Genomic DNA, 15,764 nt, shown 5'->3' with positions numbered 1-15,764 from the left:
TACTGTGAAAATGGTTTACTAGATTGGTCAAAAAGATTCGTTTTTAATAGAAAAACAATTAGGCAAATTTTGTCTAATTTTAGGGCCTTTCTGTTGTGGGAGTGACATTAAACATACACTACGGCCTCTGCCATGATTTAAGGAACTTTTATGCTCAGTTTTATAAACATTAGTAAAACGGTTTTGATTTTTATTTGGGACATACACACATACATACATTTGCCTTACTTTCTGCTTAATATATTAGAATGTTGGAATTGACTGAACTCACTTAGACATCAATACATTCTATTACATGCGAAACAGATTTATAATATTTAATGACTGTCTCTACCACATTCTGCACAGTAAGTACGAAACCACCAACCCATAGAACTTTAAAAAATCTGGGCTGTTTAAATTTTAATAAATCAAGCCTTTTCATTACAATTAAAACATGTAACACTGACTGTACCCTAGGTAACCGGTTCTGCCGTATAAATTCTGTACCACTGTTACCAAACTATACTGATTTCATCGTCTTGTCCTGGACTCGCTCAGGATTCAACCAAGACCATTCATTATAGAAGGCCTCAATACTAGCCTGCATCGTCACAGCCTGTGGGCATTTTCGACCAATACCTCCTTACCGCGTAATACAAACCTGTGACGTGGCGACACGCATTTTGGTCTAAACTACCCACATGTTCTGATGTTGCAGGTCAGTGTTGAGGCCTTCTTTAATGATTGGTCTCGGTTCCACTCACTGTACTGGACTTGATTTTGAACCGTGACTCAGTCTCGTACTCGTTAAGTGTCTTGACACATTCTCTCTTTATAGAGGTTCCCCAAACGTTTTCTATAAACCAACGGAACATCGCTTGTCTTTTCTGGATGATGACGTGATCATATCCGACATTTGGGCTTCAATACTGCTCACAACACGGATCTTTCTGTAAAGAGACGCCGCGTCGCCACTCGTCACGGTCACATGATTACAGACACATGATTACAGACATGATTACAGACACATGATTACAGACACATGATTACAGACATATGGTTACAGACACATGATTACAGACATATGATTACAGGCACATGATTAGAGACACATGATTACAGACACATGATTACAGACACATGACTACAGACACATGATTACAGACACATGATTACAGACATATGATTACAGACACATGATTACAGACACATGATTACAGACACATGATTACAGACACATGATTACAGACACATGATTACCCTTATCCGCATCGCCAGCACTGTTATAGCGATTTATTATTTATCTAAAGTATTGTTTCAACATTTTATTTTAAGTCTCCATGAAATAATCAAATGCATTAAGTCGTTATGTTTCTTTGTTAACAGGTCCAAATGCACAGGACATTTCAGTAGCTGTTGGTGTCGGAGTTGGTTTAGGTGCTGCTGTAGTTCTGTTGATAGTTCTTGTTGTTGTTGTTGTTTACAAAAGACGAGTCAGACAAAGGAAACAAGAAACAGTCGATGGTGTAGACAATGTCGCAAAGTTACAAGAAGAAGATCATTACGACACAGTTCAACCCCATGAGATTTACGACACTGACTCATTACATGATCATTATGACTCTGTACCAAATGAATTGAACGACATAGAGAAAGCTAATGAAAGGCATTATGAGATACAATCAAGTCAACAAACATACGACCAGCTATCCTTTGATATTGATGATACCGGCAAAGTACATTATGAGAAAGTGTCAAGCCCAAAGCAAAATGAAAATATATCAAGGCTAAAACAATATGAAAATGTTTCAATCGAAGACAAATAACATCAATAAATGATACACTTAATAAAATTTTGAGGTATTTTTTTTTTTGAAGTATTTGTATTTGTATTGCCAATGTATTTATTTATATATATTTTTTAATCTGATAATGGAAATAGCGTCTACGTTTATTAAGTATACATCTAATTTCAGAGTTATTCCCCTTACATAAGCCTGGTTAAAAAAATAAGGATTTGTTAACAAAAAATTGCTTGTTTTTTAAATACATAAATGCTAACATTTCGTTAGTACAAAAATTATACAGTAAAAAAAAAAAAAGTTGTTAACAGAAATACTAAAACAGTAGTCCAGGATACCGAAATAGAACAATTCGTATTTCATACTTTTTTATTCAAATGCTTTGATATAAACCTTCATGAAGTTATACATTTAACTTATAAATATTTTTTTATATTTCGAACTGTTAGTATATGCGATGACAACATTTGACTGTTAATTGCAGATTCCCATTCATTTCATCCCCGGTCACTTCATCCCTTGGTCATTTCATCCCCTGGTCATTTCCTCCCCCGGTCATTTCATCCCCTGGTCATTTCATCCCCTGTTATTTTCATCTGATTATTTTATCTAACAAATAGTAATTGTAAAAATCATGAAATGAACAATATTTAATATATTCACTTTTTATTTAAATGACAAAAAGTGTAACACTTTAAATGAGAATAAAGATAAAATTAAATGTCATTATAAACTATAAAAATTTAACGTGTATAAATCAAGAGGTAATGTAAAAATGTATTATCCTGATATGGATAAAGTCAGCCTTTAATAGAAAAATAAAACCTTATTTCAAGGCTAAAAATGACTCGCCCATTTTCAAGAAAGAGCGATTGAAAAATAAAATAAAGTGAAACATGGTCGTACTATCACCACACCTTGGGCTTTGATGATAAGTTATCAGCGGCACGGTCAAAATTATTGTAATCGCACTTCTATATCTCAAAAGATTTCCACTACTTCCACCAAACCTTGGCCTTCGATCATTACGTCATGCGCAGGATAATATTATAATATTACATCCCCCACATCCAATAGAGGCGCTATAGCTAAGTACACACCCAGATTTACAATATAATATAAGATTTCTCATCAGGAATGCAAAGTGGAAGAGGAAACACTATAAACGCATTAGTAATATGTCCACAAATATCAAAAAGCATTCTACATGATCATATTTATATATTAGAACAAATGAGGGCTTAAAGTCAAAGCGTTAACAGCACAATTCAACAATTAAAGAAGAAAAAATATTTAACTGGGATGAAATGACCAGGGTATGAAATGACCGTGGATGAAATGACCGGGGATGAAGTGACCAGGGTATGAAATATCCGTGGATGAAATGACCGGGGATGAAGGGACCGGGGATGAATTGACCGGCGATGAAATGACCGGGGATGAAATGACCGGGTATGAATTGACCGGAGATGAAGTGACCGGGGATGAAATGAGCGTTCACTTAATTACAATAGAATGTTACAATATTTTTACATGTATTACACATATTTCTGTGTTTTTTTTAAATATTATACATATATAAATATATATATATATATATATATATATATATATAAAGTTTACTTTTGAGCTTTTGAGAGATTTACATTAGTAACTAGTTAAAAATATAAATTAACACATTTTACATTGATCATCCCACACACACATACACATACACATTTACACTGATTAGCTTTTGATAGGCATATCTGTTTATTAATAATGTTAAGCTCTTAATGCATCAATCAATAACAGAGTTTAAAACAATAAGGAAAATAAAAGAAAAACATAATACGAATATAGGTGTGGTGTTTAACAGTTTTAAAAAATGTTCAGCTACACAAGCTAATTACTAATATAACTAGAACACTAATAGATGCATTTTCGAATAAACAGTAATGATGTCAGAAACTGATACATAAACAAGGTTATAAAGACAGTTTGTGTGGAATCACAAACTCAAAATCGGCCACTGAAGTGGTCCACACAGGTAGATAAAAGGGAGGATTCAATATTTTTAGTAAGAATATCAGAATGTAATTTTATCAAAGGTTAATGACAGAGAATGGAGAAAAAATGGTGCTCCAACGGTCCAGCAGACCAAGTGAAGTTTAAGTCAGATGTCAACCTGACCTAACTGATGGCATATAATGATTATCAAATTGATCTAATTGCTTTGTAAAGGGTCAATCTCTTATACAAAGCCTCATGAAATAAACAGTTCAGTACAAAAATCCATTTTTCTTTAGTTAAATGTCCGGTGAAAATCAGCTGTTCATGCGATTTATGTCCTACTTATATGCATATTAAATAATTTTTTTCTCATCAAGAGAAAAAATAATAGTCTTTTTTTGTAAATGTAGTTAGCAATACAATTGTAAAAAAAATGAAAAAAAAAAAAAACCGTTTCCATAAACGTTTAAGATAATATGGTAGATAATTAGCCCCCTTCCGTGCTTCTAACTTATAATATAGTTGTGAAAGTTGTAAAAATGTTGCATTTTAAACAAAAAAATGTTTGCATAGTTCATTTTAAAAATTTATATTTTCTCTTTCAGAAAAGAAAAAAAGTAACCTTGCATCAGAACTTTGATTGATTCAAATTATCATGATTTCGGATTTTCATTATCTTTTGTAGTTTATGAGATCTAAACGGGTCAGACCGACAGACCATATAAAACTAATAGCGTCTATTCCCCTTTCGGGGTCACTAAAAATTAGACATATTGTTACAAATGAACAGTGATAGGTAGAGGTCAACGTATGACACCGGCGAGATGACACAGCAGCTAGTGTTCCCTGGAATCTACATGTACAAACAAAGACAGGATGTGATCTAAGTAGTGGGACAGTTACTAATGAACAGTGACAGATAAAGGTCACTACGTGTGACCCCGACTTGATGACACTGCAGCGAGTGTTTTCTGGAATCTACATGTATAAATAAAGACAGGATGTGACATTTCCTGACATGTTATTCCAGAGGATACTAGGAGTGTTTGTGCAACTTTGGACAAGCGATTAGGGACTCTATATAAGCCAGAGAGTTAATGTGAAAGTCAGTCGTATGGAGTCGTGAGTGAGCCGTTACAGTCGATACAGACTATGTAAGACGTGTGCGGCCCTGTGGAAGAGAAATGTGTACGACTCGATGCAAGTTAACTAGGGTAGAGTTAACTGGAGTGGACTACTGTCGTTAAAGTCTATACAGCGAACTACAGTGGACTTGAGCCGTTACAGTCGATACAGTCGATGTAAGACGTGTGCGGTTCTGATTCGGTAGACTTGAGTACGACTTGGTTCAGCTTTGGGAGACCTGGAGCGACACTGGGAAGTGTGTCGTTGGTCTGTTCTGTGGAATACGGCTCGAGGAAAGTTGAGAAGAGATGAATTGCAACGAAGTGAAGAGATGAATTGCAACGAAGTATAGCTAACTGTAAACTGACAGATATTGTACAGTCTTCTACGCTACATGTTACAGTAACGAATTGTTAGAGTTAATAGTCATTAAAGTTATATGAAACTGAAAGTTTAGTCGTCAAGTTCTTTGCTGTGTTTTTATTTGTGTGCCAACTAATACATCTAGCCAGAAGATTCAGAAATACGTAACAATATATATTTTCTGATGATTTGATATTCCAACGAAATAAGTGTTATTTATCTTACGAAAAACTCTGGTATGTTATTGCAGGTGAATGTATTTAGCTTCCTGGTTGATTGGTAGCGTGTGTGATAAGATCATCTTACTTCTAATATGAATACTGTTGAACATGATTAAACCATTAAAGTGTGTTTTTAACAAAGAAATATATCATGATGTGGATACTATTAATTATTTGTTTATGGAATTTTAATATAGCTACGTGTGGTATGTATATTTACAATATCTTGATAAACAGTTATTTTAATTTGACTAATAAAGCAAAAACTTTGGCTTATCTTATATATTACAAGCGTTACTTTAAAAAGGAAGATAATTATTTACTACGCATTTCATATAACAATTTGTTTACCATTGTTCATAAGTGAGTTAAACTCTGAAAAGTCCTAGGTTTTTTCTGTCTGATTCAGGAAACCCATTCCATTCTCTAATAGCATTATGGAAGAAGGAGCACTTGTACGAATTAGTCCTAGCTTATGGAATAAAAAAGGTGTCTGTCTTCGTTTCTTTCTGAGTATTTTAATAGAATTGTTTTGCATTTGTTAATTAGAATTATATGTGAAGTGCTACCTTTTCTTACAGAGTTAAAAAAAAAATATAGTTAATGAAGACTGCTACGAACCGTACGGGAACATTTGATTTTTTTTTAGATATAAAATTGATTTGTGAGAATAAGACAACGTTTATTTAAAAATCCTTTAAAAAGTTTTCTTAAAAATTCTTAATAGGGCCTACAGATATACTTTCATATAACCTTTACAGTCGCGGATATAATCGTAACAATAACATTTTTTTTACTCTAGCTATCTTTTAATTGTTACGTTCTATTACTTTACCGAAAGCTACCTTGGATTTTTTTTCTCTTTCGTGGCATTTTTCTATATATTCTTTATAAAAACAAAATTAATTATTTTTGACTAACTGATATGAGAATTGATATATTTTTCAATAAACTCGTGTTTGTTAGTGGCAATGAATAAATGTATAATGCTATTATCTTGATACGTTAATAAGAATTGAGAGAAATAACGTGTACAAAATGTGTACAGACAGAACAAGTTGATAAAGTGTTGTAAAATAATAACCGAGATCTTCTTTTGTTGTTTAAAGCTGTTAAATTTATAAATAGCCGCTTTTGTAAGCACTCCACTACCTATAAAATGCTTCCTAATGGCATGCGTCTCAAATAGCCTCTGACAACCAGTTTAACTTCTGACCTTCACGTGTGGCTCAGATATTGAGTCCGGCGGATCTGTTCTCACTAACAGGAGAAGGGGCAAAGGCGATTAACAGGCGCCTAAACCAGTAAGCTTCGGGCAGGAGGGGCTCGTTAGCTATGGCTGGCTACCCACCCAGGAGAAGTCAAACCTCTGCTGCCTTGCAGCTATACCCAATCATGGGAAAGGCTTCGAGAGTCAACCCTGAGGAAAAATCTGGAGCTGGCGACCCTAAGTCAGTTTGCAGCACTCAGTGCTACACCTTGGCAGACCCTGCGACGCCGGTAAACCCAAACTATATTGGCACTGCTTTTCCTTTGGATGTATCAGTTGCGTGTAGAGGAGGGAACTTATGTGCGGGCGACATCGTTCCGACTACAGCTAATACCCAGGCATTCATCTCGTTTCCATGGGATGATCCGTAGTCACTGAAGGAGGTTACAGAGATTTACTTTGTAAATGTTTTAACAAAGTCTTCCCGTGAAAGGCTGTTGTATTTTTTATGAATAGATTAAATGATAACATTTTTTGGGGTATTTATTGAGTACTTGTCTTTCTGGTTGCATTAATTAGATATACACTTGAAATCTTCTACACCATGTTCCTTTTCATATTCTTCCTGTTACTGTTCCCTGAAGGGAGGTCTTTGCAACCCTGAGGAGTTTAAGTTAACGTTGTTTTTACCTTAGAAGGTCATTTTGGGGTCTGTTGTACTTAATAATAACAATACCATGTTACATTCAAAGCTTTATTCCACTGAATGACAAACAACTACACACAACACGGACTACGAAATACGGTCAGTACACAGGTTAACAAATGTAAACAAACACTATGGGGTGGACAATCCAAATAAGCAAATTCACGACAGGGTCCAATAGCTGTATCAATCCTGATTCTAATCTTTTCGTTTGTGATGCGGTCCTTGTAAGTGACACCTAGGATCTTTCTGTAGCAGGTAAGTTCCAAAGTTTGTTCACATTACTTTTGAAATGTAGGCCAAGGTATGTGATTACTGTCTCACCATTATACTGAAGCAAAGTCATGAGGAAAGAAAACAAATAGCAGTTCAAATATTTAGATAATAGCGCTATCTATTTTAAAGTAGCTAATAGACATATAGATGTTTAAATTAAAAAAAAATGTTATTCCTCCAAGCAGAGCTTACTTAGTGGAAGGTATACAATATATAGAAAATACACTGTTGACTTACTAGCACAATAGACCATTGAACTTTCACTCGATGTTGATTTATGTTCACTTAGAGAGGATTGATGTCGCTAAACGTGTCTCTCTAGCATCACATTTTGGTAATAAAAACACACAGATGAACAATAATAACTAATAAATAATAGATGAAAAAAATGATATTTTTTTAAATCTTCAAATGCTCCGCCCCTAAAAAGTCCTGGTTACGAGCATGTATACATCTAAACAGAGCATATAAAATTATAGTTTGGTGATACAAATCCAGCCATGTTAAAATACAGTTGTCCAGACTAGAAAATTGTATCTTGAGATATGGTATAGAACAGTGTTTCCCAAACCTTCCCTTACTAGTTAACTCTTTGAGGTTGCATTTTTTTTTTTGCTTAGATAAAAATTAATCTTGGTTATTACCATGAAAAATGGTGTAGAGTCAAGCCTGTTTCTGTACTTTGAATTTGGTTTCACTATAATAAGAAAATCTTGCTTCTCATAAAAAGGTTGTATAATGAGGTGCTTTATATTATTTAGTTTATATAAAGTATTTGAAAAAATGTGGTTCTCTTTAAAACAACTTGACCAAAAATTCATAAATGATTGGGTCTTTTATTATATATGTATTTCAAAGTAGAGTCAGATTCTAGATCACTTTAAAATTCATAGTGATGTTACAAAATTTATTTTCTTATAAAGAAAAAGTGTCAACACTTTTTCCCTCCAGTTACATTGATATTAATTCACGTGGTGGCCTATGTAATTATCGGTATTCTAGTAGTTCGTGGATAACCTATTCAGGCCAGGCGGAACATTAGGGCTCCGAAAAACACAATTTGGGAATTACTGGATTAAAGCAGATTCCAGTTTGGTCATAGGCCCTGAATTCGTACTTCAAAACATAAACGGACAATAGTTACTATGAACTAGTAACTATGAGATTACTATTATTCTATTTAAGTGTCATGTCTATCAAATTTATTTACAAAACCAACAGAGGAAGATCCTTTTAGCTCCTTTTTGCGAGCCTGCTTATTCATCGTTGATTTTGCCCCGCCTCCGCTGCGTCCCTCACAGTGCGTGAACAGACCACAGCGGCCGGGCCGTTCTAATTTCAACTGGAGTTTTCAGCTGGAGCTGGCATATCCCAACGCTCTTACTCACACTAGTGTACTACAACAGTCGACAGCATCAAGACAGAGAGCTAAGCTCCTGAGAAGACAACTAGACCAAGAACATTCAATCGATTATAAACAATGTGCACACACATATCTGTACCATCAGCAGTCAATATGATGATTTGATTATATTATTTATCTTTATTAGTAGACATATTACTTTACAATTTATCCTTATTCTCCATACCTTCCCATTTTATCTTTTATTACATTAATTTTTTTTTTTATATTTCTTAAACTAAAGTAATCCTTTTTTTTTATTGTACATTACCTGTGTGTTCTTTTTCCAAACCTCTAATGCGCGCTGGTCTATGGTGTCGTTAGAAACCACTAGAACTAACTAGTCCAAAGCTAAATTATTTCAATAGATAATTAATTTTAATTGCATACTACACCCAGAGGCGCATGACAACGGGGGCTTTACCCAGCTGCACACGCCAAACTCTAACAAGATTATATTTTTTTTTTATTTTAAATAATATCAGTTTATGTTTCACGCTATTATAAGCATGTATACAAAACATTTAATCATATTTTTTTAAGACTCTAAATTTGGTTCCCGAAATCAATATTTGTGTCACTGTGAAGACCAATGTGATCAACAAGGAAGTTGCTTTGGGGCATCTAATAAGTGTGTGAATGAATGGTTCGGATTAGGCTGCCAGTACCGTAAGTATTATTGATTATTTAAGCTTTACATAGTAGTTTAGAAAATACATAATTAAAAAAAAATTACATTGTACCCTAAATAATTACATATAAACTAAAGATAGATCCTTTTCAAAGAATCCCAATTTCAAAGACCTCGTTCGTTTGGCATGCAAGGCATGTGTACGTACCTGTGTCTACAACAGAGAACAATAGACAACCTAATGATAGTCAATTTTGAACAAATTCTAAACAATGTTAGCCTGATTGTTGAGTTTGAGTTTTTGGAAAATCGGCGCAATTTAGGTCATCCTTCTAGTGCTGCTCTTTCTTTATGAAAATGGAACTTATGGTTTGGACAATGCAATCTTCTACTGAATAGAAAAAAAATATAAAAACACTTTGTACACCATTATTATGTTCTGTTAAAAGAGAAATTTAAATTTTAGCAGATGCAATAACTGAAACTGATTTTTAAAAATTCTTGTAACAAAAATGATCATAGAGATTCGTAATTAAAGTATAGCATAAAAAAAAAAGCATTTGTCAAAGAAAAATGTGTTGGTTTATCGAAAATACACCCTGTCACCACATAATATATAGTTTAAAATTTTTAAAACTTTACAAATTATGATAAATTAATCTGAAATTACTACACCTCTATTATCAGAAAATCTAGCCTTTTCGTTCTCACCTGTATTTAAGTCTAAAGAAGCAGAACATCTGTTTAAAGAAAATGATGAATCGAAATGTGATAACCTCAACTCACAGACATCCATCTCAATCCAATGGAATACGTCCACGCCTTTCACCTGGATGAGAATAAAAGTCAACAACAATAGTAGGTTTTGAATCATTTGTATTTATCTAAACTTGTATATGTACAATGCAGTCAATGAATGATGATGTTGCATATATAATGCCAACACTAGGTATTTTTCGTTATTAATTAGAGAAAATGGTAACCTTTTTGTACTAGCCATTGTTTTCTATGAGCTGCTCCATTGTTTACTTCTCGATTGTTTCCGTTTTAAGTTTCAAGCATTATCTTAAAATAGTAATAATAAAATAAAAGATAAAACATCAATTGCATTGTTTTTATCATTTTTTTTAAAGCTTTAAAAAAAATGAAACAATTTTTCAACCCCTCTTCTCTATTCTCTCTCCTTACGGAAAAAAATCATAATGAATAGAAAGTAAAACTCACTCAGTTTTTTAAACATTCTAATGCTAGGCCTATAGATCCACTCCAGACTCTATTTTTTCCTCCTGTTTCTTTTGCTATCGTTCATTTATCTTTTCGGGGTTTTTTTAAATTTTTTTTGGTCACATTCAACCAAACCTCTCTCTCTCTCTCTCTCTCTCTAGCTATTGCATCTCTAACATTTTTTCTTTCGTATCAATATCTTTAAATCTTTTAATATAAAAATACCCATATGTCATTTTCCCTCAGCTATTCTATCTACTTTAAGCGTGACTTTCATTGACGAAGGAAAGTCTACAAAGTTCTGTGTCAACCAAACAATATCTCAAGTCAACGTAAATGTGTTTGACATTGCTTGTGATGTGGATTTCAAAATGACAACTTTACAAATCTATGGAGATATAGTTGAGCACTTATGTTACGTTCATATTAATGGAGGTATGTATCAAATAATGTTAGTATCCGGTGTACAAATTAACGATCGTGGTGATAAGCTACGCTCCTTCAAAGGTATACGCTAATTTTTGTTCACATTTTAGAACTACAGAAATATGTTTTCTAATTTTTTCCATATGTCATCATCATTATCTTTTCTTTGCGTTCCTCATGGAATATAGGGTCTCAGTAGAAACACGTTCCTCGTGGAACATAGGGTCTCAGTAGAGACACGTTCCTCGTGCAACATAGGGTCTCAGTAAAGACACGTTCCTCGTGGAATATAGGGTCTCAGTAAAAACACCATCCTCGTGGAACATAGGATCTCAGTAAAAACACGTTCCTCATGGAATATAGGGTCTCAGTAAAAACACGTTCCTCATGGAATATAGGGTCTCAGTAGAAACACGTTCCTCAAGGAATATAGGGTCTCAGTAGAAACACATTCCTCATGGAATATAGGGTCTCAGTAAAAACACGTTCCTCAAGGAATATAGGGTCTCAGTAAAAACACGTTCCTCGTGGAATATAGGGTCTCAGTACAAACACGTTCCTCGTAAAATATTGGGTCTCAGTAGAAACACGTTCCTCATGGAATATAGGGTCTCAGTAAAAACACGTTCCTCATGGAATATAGGGTCTCAGTAAAAACACGTTCCTCATGGAATATAGGGTCTCAGTAAAAACACGTTCCTCATGGAATATAGGGTCTCAGTAAAAACACGTTCCTCATGGAATATAGGGTCTCAGTAGAAACACGTTCCTCAAGGAATATAGGGTCTCAGTAGAAACACATTCCTCATGGAATATAGGGTCTCAGTAAAAACACGTTCCTCATGGAATATAGGGTCTCAGTAAAAACACGTTCCTCGTGGAATATAGGGTCTCAGTACAAACACGTTCCTCGTAAAATATAGGGTCTCAGTAGAAACACGTTCCTCATGGAATATAGGGTCTCAGTAAAAACACGTTCCTCATGGAATATAGGGTCTCAGTAAAAACACGTTTCTCATGGAATATAGGGTCTCAGTAGAAACACGTTCCTCATGGAATATAGGGTCTCAGTAGAAACACGTTCCTCATGGAATATAGGGTCTCAGTAAAAACACGTTCCTCATGGAATATAGGGTCTCAGTAGAAACACGTTCCTCATGGAATATAGGGTCTCAGTAAAAACACGTTCCTCATGGAATATAAGGTCTTAGTAGAAACACGTTCCTCATGGAATATAGGGTCTCAGTAGAAACACGTTCCTCATGGAATATAGGGTCTCAGTAGAAACACGTTCCTCATGGAATATAGGGTCTCAGTAGAAACACGTTCCTCATGGAATATAGGGTCTCAGTAAAAACACGTTCCTCATGGAATATAGGGTCTCAGTAGAAACACGTTCCTCATGGAATATAGGGTCTCAGTAGAAACACGTTCCTCATGGAATATACGGTCTCAGTAGAAACACGTTCCTCATGGAATATAGGGTCTCAGTAGAAACACGTTCCTCATGGAATATAGGGTCTCAGTAGAAACACGTTCCTCATGGAATAAAGGGTCAATAGAAACACGTTCCTCGTGGAATATAGGGTCTCAGTAGAAACACGTTCCTCATGGAATATAGGGTCTCAGTAAAAACACGTTCCTCATGGAATATAGGGTCTCAGTAGAAACATGTTCCTCATGGAATATACGGTCTCAGTAGAAACACGTTCCTCGTGGAATATAGGGTCTCAGTAAAAACACGTTCCTCATGGAATATAGGGTCTCAGTAGAAACACGTTCCTCATGGAATATAGGGCCTCAGTAAAAACACGTTCCTCATGGAATATAGGGTCTTAGTAGAAACACGTTCCATATGGAATATAGGGTCTCAGTAGAAACACGTTCCGCATGGAATATAGGGTCTCAGTAGAAACACGTTCCTCATGGAATATAGGGTCTCAGTAGAAACACGTTCCTCATGGAATATAGGGTCTCAGTAGAAACACGTTCCTCATGGAATATAGGGTCTCAGTAAAAACACGTTCCTCATGGAATATAGGGTCTCAGTAAAAACACGTTCCTCATGGAATATAGGGTCTCAGTAAAATCACGTTCGTCATGGAATATAGGGTCTCAGTAAATACACGCCACTCTCCACAGTCTCTTGCTAGTTTTTAATGGCTTCCCAGCTCTTTCCCGTCCTCTCGGCGTCATCTAGTATACTGCGTCGCAACATTCTTTTTGGTCTTCCTCTACGTCTTGTGCCCTGGGGTTCCACTCTAAGGCCTGTCTAGCTCTTTTATTGGTATGTTTTCTATCGGTGTGACCAAGCCATCTCTACTTCCACTCTAAGATCTCCACACTGCGTCGCCACGTTCTTTTTGGCCTTCCTCTACGTCTCGTGTCCTTGGGTTTCCACTCTAAGGCCTTACATATGCAGTACAGACTAATTTCAATACGGAAAAAAACATTAGATTACTTATTAAAAGGAGTCTTTAGTAAAAATGAAATATCCATTACAATTTAGAGATTGATCCTTTTTTTATTTCGCTGAAAACTGTATTGTTTTATTTAGCGTCTTTGGCATGCCCTGATTCATTCATGTACTAACGTAGCATTATTTCCCACACTTGCCGTGGAAGAAAAAAACAATGAAAATTCAACTAGTTATTTCTTTCAGTATGTTTATAACAACTAAGCACCTTTCACGATCAAAACAGTGATGGTCAAATTTACCGAAAACGATTTTTATCCGCAATTTCGATACAAAGTTTTTCTTTATATTGATATTCATAAAATGGTTTTATTTTGATAAGTTTGGATTTCGTAAAGATTACCTTAAACAAATATTTTTAATGGCATGTGTAAAAACCTTAGACAGATTATTAATCGCTTCAATTCTCATCTAAGGGGCTCAAGTTTGAAACTCGAACCGATTAAATCTGAGTTGTTTTTTCCTGAGCGATAAAAGGCAGCAAGGAAGCTTGTCATACATAATGTTTCGTGTTGACACAATAGATTGTATAAAATCGCTCTGAGCATAAAATATGTACTATATAAAGAATTTTTTTTAGATGGAAATAAGGATAGGAAAAGACGAAACCATTACAAATATGTTAATATCATAATTTTCTTCATCATGTATTTCAAGTATTAAAATATTCATGTTCGAGAAAAAGCAAGAATGTTCATAAAAGTTAAATTCTAAAGTCCCCTAGAAAGAGGTTTAAACAACAGGGCTTTAAAAATGACATCAGCATTCACTCCTGGCCAAAATAGTACAGTCTATAGCAAACTTGAAAAACTTAAAACAATCTGGACAGACGAAGGCATAGCCCTCGACACTAAAATCAGACATGCGCGCCCTGGTCATTGCCACATTCTTCTAAGCGTGCAAATCTTGAACGCAGATCTTGAGAAGAGGATCCTAGCAATGGAACTAAGATGCTACAGTAAGAACGTAGGTGTCACTTACAAAGACCGCATCAGGAATGAAAATATTAGAAATAAGATTAATACAGCTCCACGATGACCTGCTAACCACGGTCAAAAAACGTAAACTCAAACGCTATGGCCACATCACAAGGTCCTCGGGACTCGCAAAGACTTTCCTTCAGGGAACAGTTTCAGGAAGAAAAAGAAGAGGAAGACAGAAAGCGATGGGAACATCAAAGAATGGACAGGCCTGCCAAGGCAAAGGACAGAGAGAAGGGAGAAAGACGGTAGAAAGTTCTTCTGCTGTGCCATAAACGGTCCAACAGATAAAGTAATAGGTGAATGTAAGGGTGAAGAAGGATGTTTTAATTAAAAGGCCTATCATATTTGGCCAACGTCCGTTTAATTTAATCATTGCACTATTCAGTTATTGAGTTCAATTATATTTGTTACGTTTTAAAATTATTAAATCCAATAGACAAATATATAGATATATATATAATTTATTTAATGTAGATTTAATTAATTTTTTAGGAAGAAATCTGGCATTATTCCAAACTACTTCGCAGTCAACTACCTGGATGCCTACAGAAAGATTTGAGTCTAACTTTGCTGTGGACGGTTTGATAAAAGACACGTGCTATGCAGGACTATGTAGTCATTCCGGTACCGATCAAGGTCTTCAGATCTGGAATATAACATTTGACAAACCTTATGAGATTAACAAATTTATTCTCTTTAACCGATGTAAGTTGATAAGTACGGAAAGGATGGCAATTGTGCTAATTAGTTAGTATCATAAATGTTATCATGTAATGTACTGTTCTCTACTATGACCTAGAATTATATTTTTATTTAATTTTTTGAATAGTGAATGCAAATAATAATAATATTACCAACACTAAACATATTTCCACTTGATATAATTGCTGAAATATCTTAGGTAAACGTCAACTAATTCATATTTAAGATATCCTATGTAGATTT

At 34.8% G+C, this 15,764-nt stretch overlaps 2 protein-coding genes across 4 annotated transcripts in view; both read left to right on the top strand.

The window, feature by feature from the left end:
• Positions 1-1,850, top strand: part of LOC106071561 (platelet endothelial aggregation receptor 1-like) — a 28,315-nt gene extending 26,465 nt beyond the window's left edge. For all 3 annotated transcript variants that reach the window (XM_056029047.1, XM_056029046.1, XM_056029048.1), the window contains exon 13: positions 1,369-1,850. In XM_056029047.1, coding sequence (XP_055885022.1) covers positions 1,369-1,808 — 440 coding nt within the window. In that variant the 3' untranslated portion in view covers positions 1,809-1,850. The remainder of the gene's footprint in view (positions 1-1,368) is intronic.
• Positions 1,851-5,456: 3,606 nt separating this feature from the next.
• Positions 5,457-15,764, top strand: part of LOC106053000 (neurogenic locus notch homolog protein 3-like) — a 30,857-nt gene continuing 20,549 nt past the window's right edge. Inside the window, exons 1-5 of the mRNA XM_056029052.1 lie at positions 5,457-5,691; positions 9,623-9,748; positions 10,398-10,568; positions 11,181-11,369; positions 15,312-15,524. Of these exons, the coding sequence (XP_055885027.1) occupies positions 5,637-5,691; positions 9,623-9,748; positions 10,398-10,568; positions 11,181-11,369; positions 15,312-15,524 (754 nt within the window). The 5' untranslated portion in view covers positions 5,457-5,636. The remainder of the gene's footprint in view (positions 5,692-9,622; positions 9,749-10,397; positions 10,569-11,180; positions 11,370-15,311; positions 15,525-15,764) is intronic.

This window comes from Biomphalaria glabrata, chromosome 5, assembly GCF_947242115.1.
Source record: "Biomphalaria glabrata chromosome 5, xgBioGlab47.1, whole genome shotgun sequence".
Lineage (NCBI taxonomy): Eukaryota > Metazoa > Mollusca > Gastropoda > Planorbidae > Biomphalaria > Biomphalaria glabrata.
The sequence above is the reverse complement of the archived record's forward strand: the minus strand, read 5'-3'. Positions and strand labels throughout refer to the sequence as shown.